At 38.3% G+C, this 16,388-nt stretch overlaps 1 protein-coding gene across 2 annotated transcripts in view; it reads right to left on the minus strand.

Annotated features, from left to right (window-relative positions):
- Positions 1-512: 512 nt before the first annotated feature.
- The window catches only part of MYB (MYB proto-oncogene, transcription factor), a 33,396-nt gene continuing 17,520 nt past the window's right edge, over positions 513-16,388 (minus strand). For both annotated transcript variants that reach the window (XM_060114716.1, XM_060114715.1), the window contains exons 11-15: positions 15,773-15,887; positions 15,555-15,680; positions 14,336-14,446; positions 11,846-11,953; positions 513-839 (exon numbers count right to left, since the gene is read on the minus strand). In XM_060114716.1, the coding sequence (XP_059970699.1) occupies positions 723-839; positions 11,846-11,953; positions 14,336-14,446; positions 15,555-15,680; positions 15,773-15,887 (577 nt within the window). In that variant the 3' untranslated portion in view covers positions 513-722. The remainder of the gene's footprint in view (positions 840-11,845; positions 11,954-14,335; positions 14,447-15,554; positions 15,681-15,772; positions 15,888-16,388) is intronic.

Here is a 16,388-nt window from a genome sequence, read left to right on the forward strand (position 1 = left end):
CCTAACACCAAGTTTCTTTTCTCTCCGTCCCAAGCTCTACTGCCCCTCTGATACTAGCAGCATGTCTACAGGCTAAGACCATAGCAGCAAAACACATTTTTTTTCATTTGGCATGTACAAAATTAAATTACTGAATAAAAATATAATTTTTTATAAAACTATTTCATACAGTAATAATTTTTAAAGCAAGCTAACAAAAAACCCTCATAAAATGGTTTAGTACAGTAAATGTACCTCCAATGTTATTAACCATAAATGAGCATTTACAATATTGATTACTTATTCCATGGTGTTAAGCCAACACTTATAGTAATGCATTGTGTTTAGTGATTGAGAAAAGTGAAATATTGGAGTACCTTTTTGTGTAAAATTTCAAAAACCCCATCACAGAAAAAATACTGGTCCTCTTAAAATACAGATAAATCATTTTATGTTTTTTTAAAAAAAAATATCTGCAGTAAGATACTAACAACTGACTACAATTCATGACCTAATAATTTAGGTAAGACTGTTATTTATTAATTTTTTAAAAAAAATTCGTTTAGTTGGGTGAAATCTGATACGATTTCATCCACCTAAATGCACTTGGTGCTGCTCTCAACTGTTGTACCACAACAAAAATAGGCTCTTCTCCCATTCATGAAAAGTTTCATGTAGAGGAATGCTATATCCCAAATGAAATTGAAGTGTTCTGAAAACCATAATGCTTGTCTGCAAACGTCTCACATGACCAGAGTCCGGGTTGAGAAGGCATTCACGTATTTACGAGCCTGACCGGAAGCCGTCATCTGATCGTCTGTCTTCCCACAGGATGTAGTTTCCCAGGCACCGCTACAAGGCTAACGGGGAGAGAGAAGGCAACAGCAAGGTCAGACCGGGAAGCACACACTTTAGCCCACAAATGGATTCCCAGTCCCAGCAGGGCCAGCAGAAAAAAATGTTGACCTCCAGACAGCAAGTAGCAGACACCAGGGAGCCTTTGTCAGATAAAATCTTCCCTCTGACAACCAGGAATCCAGCATTCTTAAGTGATATTAATTATCAGAAATTGTTTATCGCGAGGAGAGAAAACCCACTCCAAGCAGTATGATAAGATACAGCTGTTTCTTCACACTTGAGTGTCTTTTGTCTATTAGGAGATTTTACAGAGTTGGAGACAGGAATGAGTCTAATCCCACAGATACCTAAGGTGAGCTGTGGGCATTTACTCATTAAGCAAACTGGTGAGTACTTGATCCACCCAGCAAAGAAGCTCCTGTAGGTGCTGGAATGGATCAACACCTACTAAACATAGTATATCTTTTTAAACAATTAAATTGATTAAGATGAGTTATGAAAATTTAAATTTATCAATTAAAATGGATATTTATCAATTAAATAACAACTAATTAAGAAATATCGGTTTACTTGGATGGCTTACTTTTTAAAGATACATTGGAAGATACAGGATGGAACTAATATCTCATGGGCAGCATCTGGATCCTTCACACACATGATCTCATTTACACAGCACAACTACCCTGAGTGGGAGGTTCATTCTCTCTTAAACTGGGCAGGAAATGGAGACTCAAAAAGTAAGTATAACTTGCCCAAGGCCACTCTATGGGTAACTAGTGTAATGGTTTTGAACCTGTGTCTGTCTTCTGCAAGCCCTGGCTCCTGCCTTCCCTCCATGTTGCTTCAAACCAAAATATGTACTATTTGTGCCCCACTTAGTTCCCAAAAGGATTTAAGATGCTTACAAAATAAATATAAGCAAAGAGAGTTTAAAAAGTGGACAAGGCAGGGTCACAGAGAAATGTGGAAAAAATAAATAATATGAAGATGAGGTGAGATTTGTATTCAAAACACTTGCCATGAACTATAATGTACAGCAAGATGTAAACTCCAAACATGGCTCTGAGCTCTCTAGCAGTCAATGCAAAGAAGGAAACTGAAACACAGGCAGATATAAGATTTGCTGTCTGTAAGCGCAAAACTAAATCAGTGGTTTTAAAAAGCACAACTATTCCTAGTACTGATATCTAAGAGGGATGTTTTTCATGGACAAAAGAAGAATAAGAAATAAAAGGCCTCTGCTGTCCTTTAAGAGAAAAAATGAACACATGTGAAACCGGTGGAGTGATGACAGGCAGATGAAAGGTTTGTGGTCCCACGGCCAGATGAGGAGGAGACGGGACACCAACGAGCAGCCAGGGCAATGCTCTAGGCAAAGGGCATGAATAGGCAGGGTTTAGATAGACAAGTGGTAAAGAGGGTAACCCAGGTGGGAAAGTAACATGAAAGAGTCAGGAAGCTGCAGTTTGTACATTGCTTGTGGGAGGGACTGGGAGACAGAGAGGAAGGGACACAGTGGATTAAATGACAACATTTAACAAGTGCTTACTACGCACCACTCATGCTTCTAAGTATTTTACATGTATCATCTCATTTAATTCTCACACAAAACACCAGTGGCATAAGTATGGCTCATTACACCTGTTTTACAGAGCAGGCAATTTTAAAGGAAGAGAGAGCTGAGGCAACATCCTTGAAGTCACCCAGCTAAGAAGTGATGAAGTAGAAATGTGAATCCAGGCTCTAACTCGCTGCTTCCATTAGAGTTCTTATCAGTGGGAAATTGTAGGGACTGGTCAGCAGGGCCTTGGAATGCAGGAAGAAGTGCTTAGATGAGGTGTCAAAGTCATCAGACTTAGCAAATAGGTAAGATAATTCCGAATGAACGTGGTATTTGTATGGTGTTGGGGCTTCCTTGCCTAGGGTCTGGAATAAATTTTCAGTGACATAAGGTTTACAGTGCCATGTTTCTAACTTGTAAACTTTCACAGGACACTAAGTAGATTACCCAGTTTCTGCCCAATCTGTCATGCCATCTCACTGCCAATGTAAAGGCACCATCCAAGTTTACACATATTTACTCTCAAGGCTCAGAGGCTCAATACATAACTTGAAATACTACATAGGCAAGATTGATTATCATAATATTTTCCCGGAACTGTGAATCACAAAAGCAACAGGACAAAGATGACAAGGCGTTCTGGGCTGACTTCTGCCATTGAGTCACATTTAATGTTTTCCTAAGTAAAATCACCAGAGTAGTTTAAGCATTCTTTGATACAGTTCTGAATAAATGATGTTTCTCTAGTTTGAAGGAAGTGGATTACATATACATATTTCTTTGGTGTGTTATCTGCCCATCCAAATCTCATATTTTAGTTTAGTTGACTGCTTACATGTTGTTGCTAACATTTTTCAGTGCAGCACTGAAACACCTAACTGACACAAGGAATCCAATTAACAAAATAAAATTTAATGTTATCATTGTAATTTTGAGCTTGTATTTGTAGTGACACTCATAGAACATATATGACAATGTGACATATAATAACACTGTGACATCCTAACATATGACAATGTGACATACAATAACAATATGACATATACTAACTACCATTTGAGAGTGAAAAGTTAAAGATGATGGCTGTCCATCATGAGTACTATGCAGGGTTTAGAATCAGTGATGTACACAGAACAAAGTATATGGATCTTAAAAGCAAGTGACTAAAGAAGATGCAGAGGGCTTCCCTGGTGGCGCAGTGGTTGAGGGTCTGCCTGCCGATGCAGGGGACACGGGTTCGTGCCCCGGTCCGGGAAGATCCCACATGCCGCAGAGTGGCTGGGTCTGTGAGCCATGGCAGCTGAGCCTGCGCGTCCGGAGCCTGTGCTCCGCAACGGGAGAGGCTGCAGCAGTGAGACGCCCGCATACCGCAAAAAAAAAAAAAAAAAAAAAAAAAAAAAAAGAAGATACAGAATAAAAAATCTTAATATGCTAATATCTTATATGTAAGCAAAAAATAACATAAAGATACACACAAAACCCAAAAATACATATTTCGAAAGAATACATGCAAACAAATGAAGGGGAAGGGAGAATGTAGGTGAAAACGGAGATAAAAGTGAGGAGCAAGGAAGAGAGGAAGGGACACAGTGGATTAAATGACAACATTTAACAAGTGCTTACTACGCACCACTCACGCTTGGTAAAATTCAAGTCCTGATCCTTGACAACATAGTACTTAATTTAGGATTCCCAGTGTCTGTTCAAGAGAATCTAACACAGTTATCGGCTTAGTATATTTTCAGCTTGGACTTTGACTGTGTTCTTGTTGGATCTCCCAGATGGCTCATCACTTTATTCATGTTTGGCTCTTCCTCCAGGACCAGATATTTAAAACAAGATCAATATAAAGAAGGTACCATATATTTTTAGTTAGTACTTTGAAAACACCTTTCAAACAGTCAGCTTCCCCCAAGTCAAGATGAAATTTATGAAGAAAGAAATCAAATTGACTGAACTATCCGAATTTCAGAAAGCAGAGCATTTCAGGGGCACCTAAGCCCTGAAGCTCAGAGTTGAGGGAGGGCAAGACGACTTGGAGCACCTGAACCTCCCAGTGTAGACAGACACCAAGACACAGTAGCCACTGTGTGCAAGAACCACTGAGCGCAGAAAAAAAGGCGAACGTGAGTGGGCAGCTCCTTTTCCACACCGTGAGAGTACAAAGCAAGCACTTCTTACAACCATGAATGGAAATACTGGTCAGAGCAGACACATACCTACTTTGTGAAGGTAAGGGAAGAGCAGAAGGTCGAATACTTGGGTAAGAAAGGAAATGCTGAAGTCCACCAGCCAAAAGGGCAGCCGCCTCCTCCTGCTATTTCTTTCTCCCTCCTTACCTTGAAGCCCTGGGGCCCTGGGGCAACTTTTCAAGCTGATGGAATAGTTCTGACAAAGGAGGATTCAATGTCTTCATGCTAGAAGGATGTTTTTTAATACTGTCATATAGATCCTTGTGCAACCTCCTCATTCCCTCTCCTTAAATGTTAGTTTCATTTACACTAAAGAATTAGTAAGAATTACAGATTTCTGCACATGAACTCTTGTTAACTGACTAACCCATGGTGCTGTTGCAGACATGTCACTCTACCCTAATTCATTACAACATTAATAATCCTACTGCACATCCTCCTCCTCTTGCCCGCGAGTTATCTTACTTATCCCATAATTTACCTTTAATTGCCCCTGGGCAGAAGTGAACTGAAAACGGACTGTCAGAGGTCTAACTGGGATATCCTGCTGAAGCACTTTAAATAAATACTCAGATCCTTTATATAAAACAGAAGAAAAAAAATGAGACACGACCATGTCCACAGGTGGTTTTCTGTCAGAATTAAATTATCTCCACATTTTCACTTAGAATATGAATGGTTTTTTCATCATGCTGAACAAGAACTGCCATTGTTGCTATATTCATAGAGCAGCTTCATACAGTAGCTGCTACTGTCAATAGCCTTGGCAGGGTATGTGCTTTACAGTTCACAGACCTCATAAGAAACTTGCGTTAAGTCATAAAAAAAGATTTTGCAAAACCAAAACAACTTATAAGATGGTATTACGTTTTTCTGTTTCATTTTTAAAAATAATAGGCAGATATAAATGGTGTCCAAAATCCTAAGAATTATTTGATAATTCCATTTAACCTATCTGAAGAAAAGAATTACTCTGGACTAAAATTCTAAAAGTCAGAATTCCTTCCCAGTGGGGCATCTTTTAAAATGTATTAGTTATCGGGCCTCCCTGGTGGCGCAGTGGTTAAGAGTCCGCCTGCCGATGCAGGGGATACGGGTTCGTGCCCCGGTCCGGGAGGATCCCACATGCCGCGGAGCGGCTGGGCCCGTGAGCCATGGCCGCTGGGCCTGCACATCCGGAGCCTGTGCTCCGCAACGGGAGAGGCCACAACAGTGAGAGGCTCGCATACCGCAAAAAAAAGAAAAAAAAAAAAAAAGTATTAGTTATCTAAGAGATAATGTTGAAATCTTTAGCTGTATCTTGAAAGTCAAGAATAAACCTGAGATGAAGTGTGGCTAAGGTAAGGTTAATGGTTATCAAACTTTTCCCACGCATAAATGCTTCCTTATGTCTGCACAAAACAATTAAATGCTCCCAACTTCAGAGCTGCTAACTTTTCATAGAAAAGAGACCTAAAAGTTCGCGAGTCAAAGGTCCAGATGGTGATGGAGGGTGTGCCATCCACCAGTGCCTCCACATCCCACCCACGTCTAAGTTAACAATCGCTAATAGGGATGGACTTTTCCCAAATCTGGAGTTTGTCCCCAGTGTCTCTAGGGTTCTTTTCATCTTACATGTGGATAGACTTCCCAACAGTTGTAATCCCATAGCCTCAGATGTCACAACTTTTTGGAAGAATAGCTCTTTCCTTAGTCACATATTGGTTTTCAACGACTGAGATTAAGATAAGTGCCAAATTGCTCTAAAGCAATTCTATCTTTGTTGGCCCAGGGAAGATTCAATATCACAGTGTTTACCAAACCCAACCAAACAAACAAAAAATCCAGGTCATGCACTCTCTGGGGTAGAGGACTCTGAATTTGAGCCCAACTTGCCTTCCTCACTCATTTAGCCTTTCTCAGTTCACCCCAAAAACAGTACATGGTAAACTTGCTTATTATATAAGATATATTGAAAGCAGGTCACTGAAATATTACTGACAGCTATGTGAAATCTTGCCAGGGCAAGTGGAAAAAAGTGACCCAAGGGAGAACCAAATGGATACAGAGGTATCCAGGGGAGTAGGTCAACAACAGCACACTAACACTAAGAAATGCCTGGAAAGATCTATGTCACACAGAGACGGACTGTTTCTATGTCAGTTGACATGCCAACACAAGCAGCAGAAAAATAAAGAAGACCAGTAAATCAGTTGTTTCATCTCCATAACACCAAAGAGATCTGACTACCTTTATTTCAGGAATCAGTTGAATCAGCAATCTCTTTTGGTGACCCACTGACACAGTTCTGCCAGAGTGGAACAGGAATGAGAAAGAACATGTGAGAGGAAATAATACACCAGAGTGCAAATGGACCTGCCTGTTGGTGAGGCCTCCTTGCCTATGTTTCTAAGGACAGGGACAGTGCATACCCTTTGCCCGAAAATAGGTACCACCAATGTACATTGGCAAGTGTGCTGCCATTTTTTTTTTTTTTTTTTTTTTTTTTTTTGCGATACGCGGGCCTCTCACTGCTGTGGCCTCTCCCGTTGCAGAGCACAGGCTCCGGACGCGCAGGCTCAGCGGCCACGGCTCACGGGCCCAGCCGCTCCGCGGCATGTGGGATCTTCCCGGACCGTGGCACGAACCCGTGTCCCCTGCATCGGCAGGCGGACTCTCAACCACTGCGCCACCAGGGAAGCCCTGTGCTGCTATTTTGAAAGTAATATTATATCCATTTGATCTTCATAGAAACCTTGCATGATAAGTGGAGGAAATACTATAGTCCCCAATTAAAAATGAAAGCATTTTCATCTGAAGAAGTTAATGGATTAAAAACATGCAGTTAGAAACTGGTGATGTCTACACTAGAACCCAGGTGCCTGTTGCCTGCATGCTAGCTTATTACACTCCTTAGCAATGCCGATCATGCAAAAAGCAATCCAAAGCACATGGAACTGAAGAAGTGAGCTTCAACTGCTTTGCAATAATATCGTGAGATTCTTTGATGCTGTGCAAATGTGTTTAAGTATTAATGGCTTGAGAAATTTACTTAAATTAAACTCACTGTTTTTAAAAAGTAAGGCTAGGACAAGCCAAGTCAGGAAATTAAAATTTAAGGCTGTCATTCTGTGGTTACAAAAAAGAGGAAAGTGAGTGAGTAAAAAGCATATGAACACATCTTTTACATTTGGGTTTTAAACAGGAATAAAAGGAAATTATAATTTAAGAGAAAAATACAGAAGTTCAGAGGCTTATAACTTAAGTACAGTTTCAGATCCACCAATGAAAATGTCTACCTTAGGAAATGTTTATTGGCATAATGTATTTATTTCAAAATGTAAAGCAAATTGAAAGCACATTGAGAAAAACAGGCAGTTCTTTTCTCCTTGCTGAGGAAGCTGTGTGTGTGTGTATGTGTGTGTGTCTGCCTTGGGCTATTTCAGGGTAACTTTCGAACAGCAGAATCCAGTAGTGTTCCACAGTGAATCTGCCTTTCCTGCCCCAAACTGCAAGCTTTCTAGGCTGAATGTCTATTTCCTCATTTGTGTATAAGCTTCTAGACTCCATTCTCTACTACCATACAGCATGAGGAAAACAGCACAATGGTCCGAAAATCTCACATATTCTGAGCTATATGAAAGACACAAATATCAAAAATGTCTCAGAACATTTTTATTATAAGAGATCCTGTTTGTTTTTACAATTAAAGTTAAGGCGACTAAAAAAAAGAAGAAGAAATCCAACTATTATACTATTATGCAGTTGCTGCAAATTCCTTTTAAAAAAAGATCAAGTATAAATAATTTCAAAACCAAATATAACATTGTGCATAATGGTTTATAATAGCCTCTTAACATTATAGCTTATGGACTAGGGGTTATATGGAAAGCTCTGAGTTATTAAAATTCTTTGCTTCTCAATGACAACCCGCATAAAAAATGGGCATACTTAGCACCCTGAGTTTGGTCTCCACATACCATTTCCCACTAAAAGGATCACAGCACCTTAGGGAAATGGCTGGTTCCAAGAAGAGAGGAAGGAAATGTAACTATTACACGTATTCGTGTATAAGCACATGCATTTATATGTGCATTAGAAGCTGAACTATAAAGCTGCAATATTTGGGGCCTCAAAACAATAACTACTCTGTCTAAAGTGTTACAGCTATAATTAAGCCAAGGATCATTACCACTGAAATGACAGAACACAGAATTGCACAGTTAGTGTAGTCTTCAGTAAACTTTTCTTGTACCTAAGTAAATTTATTTAGTCAACTAGATGGATAGACAATCAACTACACTATACAAATGACATTTTACATTTTAGAAGTATTGGAAATTTAAAATATTTTAGGAGTCATATTTAGTTGTTTTAATTAAATGCACTCTAACAAAAATGTCTAGATTGTTTGGTTAAAATCCCATTTAACATTTCATTTATTATAAGTACAAATGACAAAATTTCTAGGTTATATAAAGTACTCAAGTTGAATAGCCAGATCATTTAACAAATGCACAATATGTTCAACAATACTGTTCATGAGAAATCTGCCTAATTAGGTCAAATTGAATTATCAATGGAAATATGATAAAGCATAATGGTTTTAATAAAAAATTACCAAATTGCTTAAAAACCTACATAACTATTGTTGAGTCAGGGTTATATGAAATATAGGCAACCTATGCTTAAATATTTAGAATCACCTGATGCATTTTCTGATATTTATCACAAAAGTTTGAAACATTTTAGGAATCACATATTTCTATGGTACGAGAAGCTAGGTTTCCATGACACAAAATGAAGGAGATACATGGTGCATGCCATTCACTCATTCATTCTTAAAATGAATTAGTTATCTATTATAGCAGGTTATTAAAATATATTTGAGTGGTGTAAATCACTAAAACCATATAATGTAGATAGAAGCATTGACTCCACAATCAACTTATAGGTCTCAATTATTTAGTTTAGTGGAGCCGACAAATGTTACCTTCACCATGTGATGTACGTAGGTGGCTTAATCTCAACATACAATACCAGAATCTGTAGAGTGCCACATACGACTCACCGATATACTAGAAAATACTGATTAATAAAAACAGAGCTAGACTTCCCTGGTGGTGCAGTGGTTAAGAATCTGCCTGCCAATGCAGGGGACACGGGTTCAAGCCCTGGTCTGGGAAGATCCCACATGCTGCGGAGCAACTAGGCTCTTGTGCCACAACTACTGAGCCTGTGCTCTAGAGCCCGCGAGCCACAACAAGTGAGCTCGCATGGCACAACTACTGAAGCCCGTGGGCCTAGAGCCCACGCTCCACAACAAGAGAAGCCACCACAATGAGAAGCCCGCGCACCGCAACAAAGAGTAGCCCCCGTTCACCGCAACTAGAGAAAGCCTGCGCGCAGCAACGAAGACCCAGTGCAGCCAAAAATAAATAAATTTTAAAAAATAGAGCTACTCCTTAATACTGAGTTTCAAAGATAAGTAATATCTCCATCAAATAAAATATAAATATGCTGATAATAAAGTTCCATACTGATTATTTTTTAATTAGTATTAAAATCTTCAAGGTAAAAATTAGACAACCTATTTTTTAGAAATCTGACACTCTTGCCAAATTTTATGTAATATATATATTTTATATCTGTACCATGTTTAGCTGGATATATTTTATTTATATCTGCATAAAGGTTTAGACTTAGGTTTTGCTAAACACTATTTGGTTTGGCCAAAATCTTTAGGATTTAGTTTTAGGGAAAGAACCAGGGGTTTTCAACCTACATAATGATAACTGTCCCTAAATATATATATATGTTGCACTTTGCCACTTAGAATGCACTTTTTTTATACTATTATAAATATCGGTCAGATCCTAGCCTAGGTTACAAAATATACATAAAACTCAACCTAGTTTAATTAATGCACTGATAGCACTAGTCAAATTCTATGCTCTGGAAACCTAGGGCCAAATAATTCAAGGAGGAAGAAGGAAAGAAAAACCAAAAAAAAAACATTTTCATTCTGGATCTAGGATCAGCTCTAGGTAAAATTTTGAAGTGGCTGACCTTTGCCCTAACATCCTTCTAACCCCCTTTCTTTGTCCCCCGTATGTCCCCCTTCTGTTCTTTTCCTCATCTTCCAGTTCTTTGTCATATTCTGAGTCTTCTTCACATGGCTACCCAAGCCTGATTGACTCAGGAAGTACTCCAGATTCCCCGCAAGGACAGAATTTCCCTAGCCCACACTCCAGTCAACAGTCACCTTTCATCAAAGCAGTTGGATCAGATAGAAGCCACAAGGAGAGCAATCTGATGGAATTAAGACACAAAGTGTGCCTACAGCCCTTCCAGCTGTATTTGTATTTCTTAAAAATAATGCTAAATATCACAAATGCTTTAAAGAGGGTAGTCTTAAGAGTCTCACAATTTGGAGAGAGAAGGCCTACTGCAGTGACGGGAAAGGCCTTCCAGGAACAGGACAGTCTTTCAAATCACAGTGCCTTTCCCTCACAGGACAACTGTGACTTTCCACTTCCTAATCCAGGTTCTCTGCATGCTGCAGGGGCTATGGCTTTTCCCTCGGTGTAGCACAGAAGGATGGAGGGGAGGGCTCAGCAGGTGGCTGGGTATTGGGCTATTGAATGTTGGGAACTGCTTTAAATAATTTAAGGGAACAAATTTGCATCCTTATTTACATTTGGCTCGGGATTAATTTGGAATTTGTTGTATTTCATCATCCTTCAAAAAAGGGAAATTTCTTTTGATATTAAAACCCGGGAGCAGATGTTCAACTACAGATTAGCCACATAACACTGACAGTTGAGTTTGTCATTCTGATAGTCAAATATGTTGTAATTCTTTTCTAGCTATCTAATTTCAAACTTCATTGAAAATCTAAACAGGGTCTGAGTTTTGATGGCTTAGTGAGGGAGCAGAAAACATAAAAAATTTTGAAACTAAAATTAAACTATACCAATTTTTTATAAAACCTTTAAAAGTAGAAGAAGGAGGTATTGACACATGTGTAATTAACAATCTTAGTCTCAGTCACAGTAAGAAATGTTTCACTTCATCAGGCTTTGGGAGCCTGTTCTAATAAAAAATTTCCAGTGAGTCTCATATGAGCGGCAACAAGGAATTTTAGGAGTTTTTTAGACATTGGGAGTTGTTTAAAAGCATCACTCCTCTATGTCTAAAATGTTTTTCTTTTTTTTAAAAAAAAAAGTTTTTTAGTGAATGACTTTTTAGATACCAATGTTGGAATAATAATTACCTGCAAGGGACTCGCCAGGGACCTGTTTTTAGGTACTGTAAATGCTTTGAGAACATTGTCTTCATCTTCCGATACTGGTGTCATTAAAATGGAACTTGTAAGAATATTCTAAAGGGAAAGAGAATAATTTGAAATTTAAATGAGGTTGGATAATAGGAGAGCCGACACAATTCTAACACTTTAGAGAGTAGATTGCTATGAGTTGACACACACTGGCAGGAAAAAAATGCAGGTATCTGCCAGAAATTCTCTTCCCAATGAGCTAAACTGAGAACTCAGCTATGTACTAACCCTAATCCCACTGCGGCAAACATCACTAAAGCAAAAATCTTCAGGGTCCCACACAGTTCTAGGCATGAGGCAGGCACTCAAAATACATCTGCTAAATGGATTAATAAATTTGTGCTTTTAAAAATTTACTAAACTCTGGTGAGAGAACTGTTTATTTCATATATTGGTAAAGAAATATTTTTGACTTACAGATTAATGGCAGTATAGTATAATGGTGAAAATTATGGAATTTAGAACTAAACTAAAATTCTAACCCAGAACTGCCACTTAGAAGCTATACAATCTTGAGTAAGTGACTAAGCTTCCCTGTGCCTCAGTTTCCCCCCTGGTGTAATGGAAATGATAATGTTGCCAACCTTGTGAGGATTAGGCGAGTTAATGTATCTAAAGCTCTTAGACTATTACTCACCACTTAGTACACACTGAATAAATATTAGCAATTGCTATTAGCTTTGATTCTTCATAAGAGGAAAGGGCAATCATTCACAAGTTACAAACTTTAAGATGATGGTTAACCAAGGGCAAAACAAAACAAAACAAAACTACCAAGCCACGAAAAGACACAGAAGAAATTTAAGAGCATGTTACTAAGTGAAAGAAGCTAGCTGGAAAAAGCTACACACTGTATGATTCCAACTATATAATATTCCGGAAGAGGCAAAACTAGAGACAGTGAAAAGATCAGTGGTTGCCAGAAGTTGGAGGGATGGATAGTAGCAAAACACAGAGGACTTTTAGGGCACTGAAACTACTCTGCACGATACTATAATGGTGGATAAATGTCAGTACAAATTTGTCCAAATCCATGGAAGGAATAACACCAAGAGTGAGCCCTAACATAAACTCTGGGCTTAGGGTGATGATGTATCAATGTAGGCTCACTAGTTGTAACAAATATACCCCTCTGGTGGGGTATGTTGATGATCGGGAGGCTGTGCGTATGTGAGGCCAGGGGATATATGGGAAATCTCTGCACCTTTTGCTCAACTTTGCTGTTAACCTAAGACTGCTCTGAAAAATAGTCTATTAAAAAAATGGTGGTAACCAAAGCAATGCAATATCGGGTACAATAAAGGGAATTTACTATAGACACTATGACTCACACTATGCTAGATGCTACATAAAACCAAACAGGAGACAACTTAGCAAGGAGGAAATACAGGCTTCCCCTGCTATTCAACAGTTCACTTCACACCACTTTGCTTTTACGAAAGTCCTACGTTAGTACCTAATATTTTTGCTAACTGCTAACCAAAAGAAATCTGAAGAGAATTTTTGCTTTTCTTTTGCAGCCAACTGTTACAGAGGCAGCACACACCCTGAGCAGTCAGAGTGGCACCACCAAGCTCCTTCCCCAGGCACTACACTCAGCATCTCAGCATCAAGCCCCATAGTTTTGAATTGTGTGAGTATCTGTGCTTTATCTCAATTTCATTATTTTTATTCACTTTTTATTGAAGTATAGTTGACTTAAAATATTATATTAGTTTCAGATGTACACCATGGTGAGTTGATATTTTTATAGATTACACATCATACACAGTTATTAAAAAATACTATCTTATCTGTGCTATACATTACACCCCTGTGACATTTACTTTATAACTGGAGTCCGTACCTCTTAATCCGGTTCACCTATTTCGTCCCTCTCCCCACCCCTCTCCCCTCTGGCAGCAACTAGTTTGTTCTCTGTATCTGTGAGTCTGCTTCTATGTTATATTTGTTTCTTTTTTTAAATTTTATTTATTTATTGCACCTGTTAGCAAGATATGTCCGAAGGTAAACGGCTTCTTTGCTTTATGTCATTTTGGCCTACTAAAGGTATCATAGGAATGCTCTACTTTCAGATAGAAGGGGAAACCTATACTACATTTAGAAGACAAATAAGTAACTTAAAAGAAGATGTAAAACTTAATATTCTGTTTTCATGGAAATGTGTATATACATGCAGCAGATTTTTTAAGTGGCAAGGACTCTCAGATCACAAGAAAATAAACAAGTCTGCAATGGAACACAGCCTATTTCCAACACATGTAGAAAATCTCACTTTATATTCAACATTAATAATCATAAGAAAATAAGCATGTGAGAGAATATTTAGAAGTATGATGCACTAAATGCCAAAACCACAGTGGTCCCACATGCCACACACAGAATTCTGTGAGCCACCAACATCTCATAACATGGGCGTGTACTTACTGGCACATCTGCCACAGGCGATGCCTGTGTGAACAGCTGAGTGTTCAGACTCTCCCCTTCCCAGTGGTCTGAACAGAAGAAGTTTCCTGCTTTATCAGTTGGAGATTCCACCTAAAAGCAAACAGGAAGTGCTTTGTTGTTTCTAGAGCTAGAACTTCCCATGAAACTGTTAAACTCAAGAGTAAACTTCTGTAAGATGAATAAGGTCTGGGGACCTAATGTATAATACGGTGACTATAGTTGATAACACTGTATTGTATAACTGAAATTTGCTAAAAGAGTAGAACTTAAATGTTCTCACTGGAAAAAAAGGTAAATATGTGAGGAGATGGATGTGTTAATTAACTCAATGGGGGAGAATCCTTTCATAAGGTACACATATATCAAAACATCACATTGTACACTTTAAAAACTTTATAATTTTGTTTGTCAATTATATCTCAGTAAGGCTGAAGAAAAAGTAAATCTATGGCCAATCTCTCAACCACTTATCCTTATATGAAAATAAATTCAAGAGGCACTGTATCGAACCTGTTGGAAATGCTTCTTGACACCAATGTAAAACAGTTAGCTAGTGGGAAGCAACAGCACAGCACAGGGAGATTATCTCAGTGCTTTGACATGACCTAGAGGGGTGGGATAGGGAGGGTGGAAGGGAGGCTCAAGAGGGAGGGGATGTGGGGACATACATATGCATATGGCTGATTCACTTTGCTGTACAACAGAAACTAACACAGTATTGTGAAGCAATTATACTCCAATAAAGATCTATTAAAAAAAAACTACAATGAGATACAATGTCACACTCATTAGAATGAATAAAATCAAAAAGACTTACCAAAAAATAGATACTATTAATTTAATTAGTTTCAATTTTCCATGATGTCCAAAAATTAAATATCTATGTATCAACCAGTCATCCATCCATCTATATATCAGTGATTTTAAAAAGTACAATACAAAACTGCTTCCTTCTCTTTCCTTTATACTCTTTCACATGTTTTCTGTTCAAACAGGAAGGAAATAGAAGTGGCTCGGCTTCCCAAATGCAGTTGCATGCCTACAGCTTGGCAGTACCTCGTAACTGCATCTTATATGAAAATCTTTTATGAAAAGTGGTGTTGTTACACAGTGCCTCCCCCCCTCCCCCAGACACATCAAGCTGCCCATAAGGGACAAAAACAGCAAGGTTGTTCCTTCCAAAGGATCTCATGTTTACCTCTTGTTTGATCTTCTTCAGTAAAGGTGGTCCATTTTCTTGAAACTCAGCAACAATTCCAGATTCATCAGATTCCTGTTTAATCACATCTTGTAGGTCTTCTACTAGATGAGATGGTGTCTGAGGCTGAAGGGATGATTGGGTACATTTGCATCAGAGGAAAACTTCTGTCTGTGCTAATAAACCAATTAAACCCCAAGAACTTTGTGAGAACTTACTAGCATCTTCAGGGGACCATATTTAATTTCTTGAGCTGCCAGTGCATGTTTGAATGGTGTAGGAGTTCTCGGAGAGCTTTCTAGGATTGACCTTTTGATAGCTGGAGTTCTGAAACTTTAAAAGGAAAACAAGTTTTGGTTAAATATAAAAGAACATATGTCCCTTACATTTCTCTACCTATTAAATTCAATATTTTTCTACTGAATACAGTAAACTCATTGATATGGAATAGCGTATGCTGATGAGTATTGTTAGGGAAAAGATAATATGTACATTACATATTTCAAAATACCATACCCCAAAACTAAGAGCATTAAAATATTTCTCATCTTTCTTTAATCATTCTGAAAACACATGTAGTACCCCTAAGCCTTTATAATGACCATAAGTATTGTCAAGATCTGATGTCATTTAAAAATCAATTTTATCTATTCATTATCTCTTATCTACCCACAGAAAACATATGTTAACCTTTTAAAGTGTGTTTTATATTGGAAACAATAAGATTGCTTTTGTAAAAGGTTTCTTATAATTCTTATTGATGTTCTCTCCCATTTCTTTGAATTGGTTAAGGCTTTATTGACTATAAATGACTACTTAATCACTCCTTGGCTT

Source organism: Mesoplodon densirostris, chromosome 12, assembly GCF_025265405.1.
Source record: "Mesoplodon densirostris isolate mMesDen1 chromosome 12, mMesDen1 primary haplotype, whole genome shotgun sequence".
NCBI lineage: Eukaryota > Metazoa > Chordata > Mammalia > Artiodactyla > Ziphiidae > Mesoplodon > Mesoplodon densirostris.